This window comes from Enoplosus armatus, chromosome 18 (assembly GCF_043641665.1).
Source record: "Enoplosus armatus isolate fEnoArm2 chromosome 18, fEnoArm2.hap1, whole genome shotgun sequence".
Lineage (NCBI taxonomy): Eukaryota > Metazoa > Chordata > Actinopteri > Centrarchiformes > Enoplosidae > Enoplosus > Enoplosus armatus.
The window spans coordinates 17,855,667-17,866,352 of NC_092197.1; the positions used below are offsets into that span (position 1 = coordinate 17,855,667).

Sequence of the window (10,686 nt, forward strand, 5' to 3'; positions counted from 1 at the left end):
CTGTGTGTCACCGTTAATGCTTTGGGTCAGAGTTACACGCAGTGCTGACAGATACAGTAAATAATTATTTTTAGGACGCCAAACATAGAGGCAAATGTTTCTCAGCATATCCGTACGACAGAAACCTGTTAGTGTGTTTTATTCAGTTCAGGGACAGTTTGTTTGGCAGGTTATTAAGTCCAGATGTCAGTGTACTGCTGTCTGTGTTTTGTCAACACGACATCAACTGCCATAGATAGTGTAGATATTTAAGGCTGATATGCTGCCCTACCATTGCCTTCACTGTTCTCCACTACAGAGAATCCTTGTTTTTTAGGTTTGGCAATGGCAGCCAGTCACCACCGTTAAGAATAACAATAATATTTAAAGTGGATTAGCACTTTAATATTAACTGGTAATGAAGTGATGTGATGTGATAATCTGACATACTGTCTCAGTTATCAGACGGGTGCTCGATTTCATCCATCCGCTCACTGATGGGTGTGCTGAACTGGGCTGATTTCCTGAAAGGTGCTCTCAGTGTCTGTACGGCGGTCACACCCTGTGACACAAAACAACACAAGAATAATGTTAAACCATGATCAATCACTTCCTGAATCTTAACTGTACAGGACGTGTGTTTACTAAGTGAGCTAAAGACATCAAGACTGAAGAATCTGACACAAAATAATAAAGGAGCACACTTTTCACAGAGCAGACAGGGAATAAACAGTCTATATTCATCCTCCTCTTGATCTCAGTGTATATGTGCAACTCCTCTGAGAGCCGCTGTTGCTGTTGTTGCATTCTCCTCTGACATTCTATGGTGCCATTAGTGGCTCTGTTATTTTTAAAGAAGAGGCGGAAAAAAAAATGCAAACTTGCTCAGACACAAAGCACAGGCAGACTACAGATCTCAGAAAGAAAACGACTTTGATATAGATCATATATTCCTTTTGGCCCATAAATAAATCACTTAAAAAGAGAACTTAAAATATTTCCTGTGTTTTTGGTATTTACCCAAACAAAACAGCAACAGCAAACACCATGTCCAAAAAGTGGAGCACACCTGTATCCGCTGGCAATTTTCACTCCAAAATGTGACAGCCTGGTCCGTTTTGTAATCATTAACCTGGAAAGGAGACGACAAGAACACACTGTCAAAGGAACGGCATTGTGAGTTTGATTTTTCTTCTTTCTGCTGAAGCAGTGTTACTCAGAATATTTTAGGACCATTATGAGCATAACATGTAAGGATTATTTTCCTTATTATACTACCTTTTTTTTAATTAAATGATTTGTCTATAAAATTAAAAACATGACACATGCACGTCAGAAGTTCCCAGATCTCAAAGAGAGGTCCTCAAAGTCAGCAAAAGAAGAGATGATTCAAAATGATTCAATTTACACTGAAAAAGCTAATCTTCACATTTAAGTAGCTGGAACCAGCGTCCAGGGGCCAACAACTTTAAGTCATCACGTAAATAGCGTGGAGTGTTAGCTGATCTTATGAAAATGGTCTAGAATTGTCTGCTTAAAGTTGATTCTCCTATCAATATAAAGTTGAGGCTGCAGAAAATGGTTTTTCTTGGTTTTACGGCTTCCAAGAAAGCAGTCTTAAAATAACCTCATCCTCTACAGTTAATGCGTGTCATTTTTTCTTCAAGGACAGCATATGTTTTATGTCTCAGAGGAACTGAAAAGCATAGACTGTTGTCAAGGACAATAATGTACAATAATCTGCATGCGATCTGCATTGTTTTTTTCGACTGTACTCTTCCCACAAGGCTCCGGCTTTTTCAGGCCTCTTTATGTTTATTTGTATTGTCTGTTTCCCTTCTGTTTGCTTAATGTTATCAGTTTCCTATTGTTAATAAAATATTCTGATCACAAAACAATGAGAGGAAAAATTACTTTAACGGGAGGAAAATAAGTGAAAAAAGTGGTAGAAACCAGTCAGAGCTGTCACACAGGCACACAAACAAACAACTACATCTGTACAAAATACAGCTATATCTGTGCAGTCGCTGCAAAAAGAACTGCAAAAACACAGCAACAGTCAAATTTATGCCAATAAAACAAGGCAGAAAACCCCAGTCTAAGCACACCTTTCCTATAATGGGGCGAGAAATTAGTGGGTCAGCCAGCAACCTTTGAGTTTAACTGGTATCATAAAGCTGGCTCACTTATAACTGGGTAGATCGCCACGGTCACCAGTGTTAAGCTTTAGTGAAGCCAGACAGCCCAGATAGAGCCAGACTAAGTTGAACTTGCTCGGTGATGCTGCTATTGTTAATTTAAAATGTAATGGCGCCATCATTAACAGCCATATGTGCTTTTCCTACAAGTTAAAATGCCTGCCATCAGAACAATCTATGGATTATCATTTCAAAACTTTAACATAGTCAGCAAACTTGTTTCCTCAGTTAGCCTACAACTGCATCTGGAATCTAAAGGCAATATTATAATGTGCATTCAAGCAGCACTTTATTGTCGCACGTTTATTTACAATCACAGTGAATGGTAAGAGGGGGGAAAAAGTATTTTAGTGTCATAATCAGTCCTTAACTCTCTTTATTTGTTTACAATTGGCCAGTAATTTGAAACAGACGTAGCCAATTATATGTCAAACAGATGAAAACACACACTTGTGCAAATGTAACAAACAAATGAATCATCTAAATATCAACCTAGTGGAACATATTGGGCATGATCTTCATTTTAATTGATACCAGTGCCAATATTTAAGAGTTGAAGTTTTAGGCATTTATAACAATAAATAACATATGGTTTTAGATTCAACACACAGAGCATATATATACATGCACTTACTTGTGTTGTTTCAGGGGTAAGAGGCACAAACCCCTGGACACAGAAGTCCGTCTGGGTTGTGGAGCAGAAGTCAGTTTTGGGAGTTGGTGGGTTCCTTTCAGCGTGAACTTCCCCCCTGTGAAAAACAAGAAGATATCCGCCTCAGCATTTGGCAGTGTTGGAAGAAGGTCAACTCTTTAAGTAAAAGTATAAAAGTAGTAGTAGTCCTGCATTCAGAATTTTACATAAGCAAAAGTACAAAAGTATTAGCATCAAAATATACTTAAAGTACCAAAAGTAAATATATAATAGAAATACTATAGAATCTACTCAAAGGTCCTGCACACCCGCACAGGTGTTCTTTTGGTTGAGTAGACCACTGCTAAAGTGGTGTGGAGCAATGCTGTGACTTGCATGATGTCACCATACTGACCCTTGTGTGATCTGGAGATCACCCACCACCATCATTAAGGATGTTCTGTCGCTCTAATTTCTGCTTTCAGGATTGATGAGTGAGGAGGGGTGAGGCTTTAGCAAAGATACACGAAATATATTCGACAGGAAGTCAAATCTGACTGTCACTCCCCTTTATTGGACGCTGCAGCTAATCAGGCTGCTTTGAAACCGCGTCACTGCATTTTAAAGCAGCGTGTGCAGACAAATAACAGAACTAAATAAGGCCTAACCATTTTGAAATAATCTAACAATCCCAAAGCAGAATAAAGGGAGGTTTTCCGGTTCTTCCCATTCTGTCGACGTTGCCTGAATGCAGCATAAGACGAGGATACAATGAAGTTAACTGGCATGTATCCACAAATGCAAAGGTGTACATTGTCTACAGGTGTAGGAACACTACCAGAGGAGTGAGGCAGACATCAGTCAAGCACAGTCAGTTCATGCCCACACAGTCCTGAGAAGAGGTCTAATCGGTGCAAACAACTGTGTGGGTGAAACAATGGCATGTAGGGGCTTTAAGGCTGGTGATGTAAGTAAGTCATTATCCTGGAACATATCATTTAATGTCACTCAGTGGATCAATGGCCATGAAATTTCAAAGTTGTGTCAAAAGAGACTGATGTGATATTTAAGCCATAAAATATAAAACCCTTCCGCTCTCCAAACTTATGATCCGACTAACTCTGTTGATTCAAAATGGCACTGTGTTTAACATAACAACCGATCAGCCTGGGAAAACGCTCTGAGCTCATTCCTGGACGGGAACCCGGTATGAATCAAGCAGCGTTGGTGTGTACTTATAAAGTCCAGGAAATTTAGTGTATGGCTCAAGACTGAGTGATGAGGCACCGTCTACTACTGGACAAGCTGTTTTCATCGAAGACATGATGCTTTGTATTCTTTATGAGCAGTTAACTTGCGCAGGGATGTGTGAGGATAGACTCTATAAACCCCATTAGGATGACTGGCCTCCATGTAAAATAACATAATAAAATCTAATTTAAAGGGTATTACAGCTGCGATTGAACAGCAAAACAAACCCAGACGTGCAAGTATTACATCACTTTCCTCCAACATGTTCCCCTCAAGAAACATTCCCCGTTTCCATCAACAAACCACTTTCAGCAATAATTGATTTAGCATCAAAAGACTTGTTTCATAGTCCATTTACCTTATCACCTGGGCGATATGTCTTTCAAAAAGCTCGCTCCTGATGCCTGAACCATGGAAATACAAAAGAAGAGATGAGCAGAGCATGCAGAGCAAATCACTTGAAAAAGATCTATTTAACGTTAAATTAAAAAACAGAAACTAAATATAAAAAAACCTCAAAGCAGCCTTCAGTGTCTATGTGAATACTTTTCATATTCTTAAAGACACGTTCTGTCTTAAAATCTTTTGAAATACATGTCTAGTCTATACATGGGTTATAATAGTATGGGACTAAATAGTTTCTTACTGTGGCTGGTGTGAGAGACAAAGATACATACCCCGCAGCCTCACGCCCTGACTCTTCGGAGGGACGTAAGCCGCTTTAAGCGTGGTGACCGTCTCCATTTTAGACTCCTGGTCCATGGTGAGAATCCCTCTGTGTCCATGTCTCTGGATTTGTGTCCTTGTCCCCTCAGTGTCAAGAGCCGCAGCGGCCCTCTGAATAAATGGACCAGTGTTTAGATTAAAAAATACAAACATGTTACAATCTAAAGCAATGCAATAAATATTACCTTTATAAACACTTGATTTTAGGCTGTGTCTTACTTTGATTTTATGGAAATCATCTTGTTTGTGTTTCATGTTATTTATCATTTATTGTTCTTCTTGTTGTTTTATTTTGTTTTTTGTCTTTGAATATACAAAAGCCATATTCTCCTGAATCTATCTTCTTTGTTCAGGATTAGAACTGACATGATGTGTCGATTAATCAATTAGTTGTCCTCAGCAACAATTTTGATGAGGAAAAATATACATTTGCTGGTTACATCCTCTCAAATGCAAAGGTTTTCTGCTCTTCTTTTCTTATGATTGCAAACTGAGAGGTTTTGGACTGTTGGGCAGATACAAAAAACAAAAACATTTTGAGAGCTTGTGGTTGATATTTTTAGCCCTCTTCAGAATGTCCATGCTTTTTGTATTGTGTGTATGAGCACCTCATGAGACAATAGGCTGAATGCCTTTAATAAGCACCTGTCAGCTTTTTTTTTAATTCGTTTTCAAGGTAATGCAGCAGGCAGAAAAGTCACACAGCCATTATGACATTTACCAAAAAAAAGGGAGAAATTAAAGTATGCACTCAATCACTGCATGAAAGACACTTACCATTTCACTAAAACACACCACAAACTCCACAAACCAGTAACTCCTTTAGCATTTCAACATTATATAAACGGACCATTTACTGAATAGTATGTGACCCTACTGTCACAATTTTTGATAACATTTATAAAAATGCAGCTAGTTCAAAAGTCACACCATCCACAGAGTATTTAGACTCGTCAAACTCAGGTGTGTACAGGTGTAACTAATAACATTAATTAGCACCAGCGTCCTGCATGCTGGCTCACTGGCATATAAACATGTCTGCCGTGAGAGGGTCTACGCAGTCATATAGTTACATGTGATATGAATTTTTTTTTTTTTTACTGTTAAAATACACACGGTGTTAACTTAAAAGTTATACATTAATGTTAAGTATTTATAAACTGTTTGTTTGCAATTTGACAAGCAGTCTGGAGTGACGTTTGGCTGCTAGCTAGCTAGCCACCATTAGCGAGGCTAGCTTCGCAGTTCGCACTCACTCTACTCACCTCCTCTGCCCAGTTGTGCAACATACATTTACCAACTTTATTTTCCACCGCGGCTGGCTGTTCGGTCATGACTACTACCTACACTTGTCTAGACTAGAATGGGCCAAGTTTTCCGTGAACTAAATTGTGAACTGACGAGTGAAACCTCTTTATATCTCTCGTCCTCTAAATGAACGAGTCCCACTTAGCAACAGGACTCGGTTGACGGAAGTGTCGCCATGACAACGGCATGTCTATTTTTTTCCAGACGGATTGGAGACAACAGTACAGCGAAAACAAAAACAGTAGAGCAAACACTTACAGTATAAACTGCGGTTACAATAATCAAAGAGACTGTAAAATAAATGAAAAAGGAAAAAAAGAAAGCATGAAACCTAATGAGAAAGGAAGCATTTTCATCGCCAGTGTTGTTCTTGCTCTTTGCAACAATACCATTCAAAATCTCATTCCAAGTGCAAAATCCAAATGTTTTATAATGTTTTACTTTTTAAAAAAACATCAGATTGTCAACGTGCGCAAAAAACAGCAGGATGGAAACGCCGAAGATAAAGGTTTTAAATAAGTTTTTAGGCTGAGGTGGAAAAGTTGGTGGATCGAATGAAACAAAATGCTTTATGAATGAACTAGCACTGTACTGCAAATCACTGAAGTATATGAAAAAGAAAACTGCACAAAAAAAAAACTACTGAACATTATCGATGCCTTAGAATTATTAGAAGAGACTTTTCATTTTATTCCAACTTCTATCTTTCATTTATTTATTTATCTTTTATGAAGTTATGATTCTGCTTACATGGTGTGCGCCGCCTTCTAAAGAGCCTCCTACTGATGATGTATCACTTTCCATATATTGTTGCAGAATTTCTACTTAAAAAAAAATACATAGATCATCAAATCATGAATGAATCATGACGTAAAATACGCATGTGACTAGACATCGCTCAAGCTTCAGCTTCATTGTGACACTAACAACAGCAGCAGGGGGGGGGATATCAGATCTGCGACGGGGACATTGCAACGGTCCACAAATGAAGACATGAAACAAACAGACATGCCATATTCCCGTCATGTTTTCCACATTGTTTTCCGCCGTTTGAGGTTGGCGCTCTTTTAACTACGTCATCCCGCTGCGCCCTCTTCTTCTGCAATGGTTAAATGGCACCCGCGAGGATAATTAGCGCCGCCAGCTGTTTGTCTCGATGCACTCTACTTCTAACTTTATTGATTTATTTTTTGTGCTGATTTTCTGTCTCAAATGAACATGTAAAGTATTCCACCTTATTTGTGTGGTCTGCTCTTAATCATTCCAAATGGATGCAAAGCACATACATCACATACTGGCTTTCCATCAGTACCATTCTGTCCGATTAAAAACATAAATCACCTTTCTGAATTCTGAAGTAACTGGCTGTATGTGAAATACCAGCCACTGTTATAAAAGATGTAAAAAGTCTCTTCAGATGGGAGGGTGAAGTGATGAATAATCTTTCTCACATTCTTTCAGGTGAGCACAGAAGCACATCCTCTAGTCTCCAAGACAGCTGTGGGTGAAAGCATTGTCCCCTGAGGTGCAATTAAAGTGAACAGAGATGACACCCCTTTCACTTTCATTACCTGGTAAAAAAAAAAAAAAATGTCTCTACATCCATCCACTGATTGATCCACCCAATCATCTCCCATTGTTACATCCGTACTGCTGAGCCGGGGTTGTGGTGGCAACCGGAGGAACATGGAACTCTCATGTTCCTCATAAGGCACATACATACGGCAGAGCTCAATGCGATCTGACATAAGCCTCAATGTGAGCAGTAAAACAACCATAAACATACATTAGCAACGGAACATGGAGGGGAAAAAAACATGGTTTATGTCATTCATATAATCGCACTGAATATATTGTTAAGAGACTTTAAAAACAATAGCAGCCCATTCATTTATGAAAACAATGTCACATTAAAAAAAAAAACCCATCTGAACCATATTTGAACAGAGACAGGGGTTAACCCTTAATGCTTAGCTCCATTGCTTGATTATAACACGTAAAGCTAATTCTATATATTTGTAATGATTTTCCTAGCATTCTGTGAAAAATCCATATAACTGCATTGGATTGTTTTTTTTCTCTATTTCTCCTTCACCTACAACCTGCAATGTCCGTCTAAAGCAAAGAACCTCTCCTTCAGTATGTGCATGTGCTGCGGCTCTCTTGTTATACCCTGAAGGGGAACATCATTTGCTGCCAAACTAAGCAACAACATCAACATCATTTGAGATGGGGAAAAAAAATTTCAGCATTTATTTTTTTGCTCAGTAACCTTGTTGGATCACTTGTTCATTGAGAATCACATATCATTTATTCATATCATATATCATATTCATACCCTGCTAAATTTAACACTCTCTGCTTGTTACCGTGGATATGAGACACACAGAACAAACAGCCGAGTCTGTTGCTGAGAAACAGCAGAGGAGTTTTCACTGTCAAGACAGCCAGAGCGTCTGGAGCAGTCTACCGCCTCAGCATGAAGCACAGTCAGAAATCTAATTAACGTTTTATGGACGCTAGACTGTCAAACTGTGCCTCGTCATGCTGCGCAAACTAGTGGGTGTCCACCCATTATTTTATGGTGATCTGTGATTATGTTGGCTGCAAATGCCACATGCACTGTAGTACGTGCTGCAACAAGAGCGCAGTGTGATGTTGATGTTTCGTCGGTGGAGGGGTGAGGTCGTCACCAAGAGTACACGGAAGAAAACATATAGAGTTTTCCCATGGACACAGTAGGCAAAACTAAAAGGTAGAAAAAACAATAGGATATCTTACTCCATAGGCCAAAGCAAAGTACATACAATACAGTAGTTCACATGCTCACAATGACAATGCTAACCTGCTGATATTTAGCAGACATTGCCATCACTACATCCACGTCGCTACCGTTGCTAAAAAAGTACAGAAATGGCTTGGTAACTTAGTTTCTAAGTGATTCATGTTTTGGAATTTGACACATTGACATGTCTGGACAGGCATCTTGAGAGGTTCTTCGGCCGAAAAGACACTTAAGATACAAAGATGTGGGCAGTGAGGTAGAGTCCCGGAAAGCACACGTGAATCTATTACACTTTGCATGTTTATTAAAAAGTATTTAAAAGTTCACATCCATCCTAATGGATGTCTTCATAATGACTAGGGAGTGACTTCAGACACAGCCTGTTTCTGATTCTTATATTGTTCAATTCTGATACGTCCATAGAAATGACTGCTCACCTTTTACCAAAAGAGCTCCACCGTCAAAGCAGTCAGAGGAGCACAGACAAAAAACACAAATACAATAAAATGAATGAATTAAATAACCATTTGCATTTAATAATGTGTCCATGTAGGATTCCACTGCATAGAGTAAGAAGCTGACTTAGAGTAGTAGGTTTCCAGGGCCTTGTAGTATCAACATAAACTGTATGACAAGTTCTTCTCTATTTCTAGACCAGATAGCTTAAGATGTATTCCCAGAGCAAGAGTGTGTAAGGAGCTTGTAAAGCATCTCGAAAGCTCAAACTCCTGAGACTTGGAGCAACATTCCCACACACAGCATTAGCACTGCGGCTTATGTGCGGTCACTGAGGCGAGTGTGAGCTGGACGGGGATCAGATTCTCCAAATCCCGTCCATGTAATTCATTATTCCATCCCTTCGTCGAAAAACATGGTGCTGAGAGAACTTCATCACTCTCTCTGCCTCTCCTAACCAATGCGCAGAGCGCTGATGTTGCTATTTTTGTAACACATTGTGATTACATGTTGACTAACCATCGCCATGACTACCAGCATCTCTGCAGATGTATTGATGGGGCATAAATGTGCCGGACTGTTTTTCCTCTCTTTCTTCTCAGTTGGAAACCCTGCGTTCGTGTCTCGCAGCTCAGATGGGCGCCCACTTTGGAGATGTCGCTTCGTGTGGGAATTGTACTCTTTGTGCTTTAGCCAAATCACTCTGAGACATAGCATCATATCCAAGATCAGCTTTCATCTCTTTACTTTCTTCCCCTGCAGTCACATCCTGACCCCAGACCAACTCCCTCTGCCATTATGAGCTCAAGGCTCAAATAGCTAAAAGCAAGTGTTTTCAGGCACTTCAAGGTGTCTGGAGTTGTGTTATGTGCTATCATTATCATCTTCGGGACACAGATAGACAAGACGTGGTCCATATTGAACTCTTGGAATTCCAGTTTTGGCACAAATGCGGGATGACCCTCCAAAAAAATTATCGAGCACAAAACAGCAGTTTTCACTTGATGCAGTAGGAGAGGAACCTCAGAAATACTTTACATAAAGATCAACAACAATTTTTGTAATCAAACAAATGGCTCTGTATAAAGTGAAAGTAGCCTGTTTTGTATCTGTCCCACCAGCACCATTTTCAGTCAACGCTGAAGCTGTGGTGGTATTTGCCAGGAGCAATTCACCATATTCACATGGCGGCCAGTTTCCTCTGACGTCGCGCTCAAGACGGGAAGCTCAAACGCTGGTATCAGGAGGATAATGTCGCAGTGCTGGGCTCCAGGTTGCAAGTGGTATAAACGTATGGAATCTGACAAATCACTTCACCGTCATTTCACCACTTCCCGATTGATCAGTGACTG

The 10,686-nt window shown here is 39.6% G+C and overlaps 1 protein-coding gene across 1 annotated transcript; it reads right to left on the minus strand.

Moving 5' to 3' along the window:
* Positions 1 to 433: 433 nt before the first annotated feature.
* On the minus strand, positions 434 to 4,837 carry spag8 (sperm associated antigen 8). The gene is made up of 5 exons (XM_070925111.1): positions 4,737 to 4,837; positions 4,418 to 4,463; positions 2,812 to 2,926; positions 1,049 to 1,111; positions 434 to 541 (listed from the first exon to the last, which is right to left on the minus strand). Exons 1-5 carry the CDS (start codon positions 4,819 to 4,821, stop codon positions 434 to 436), a joined length of 417 nt encoding a protein of 138 aa, XP_070781212.1. The 5' UTR covers positions 4,822 to 4,837.
* Between the last annotated feature and the right edge of the window lie 5,849 nt (positions 4,838 to 10,686).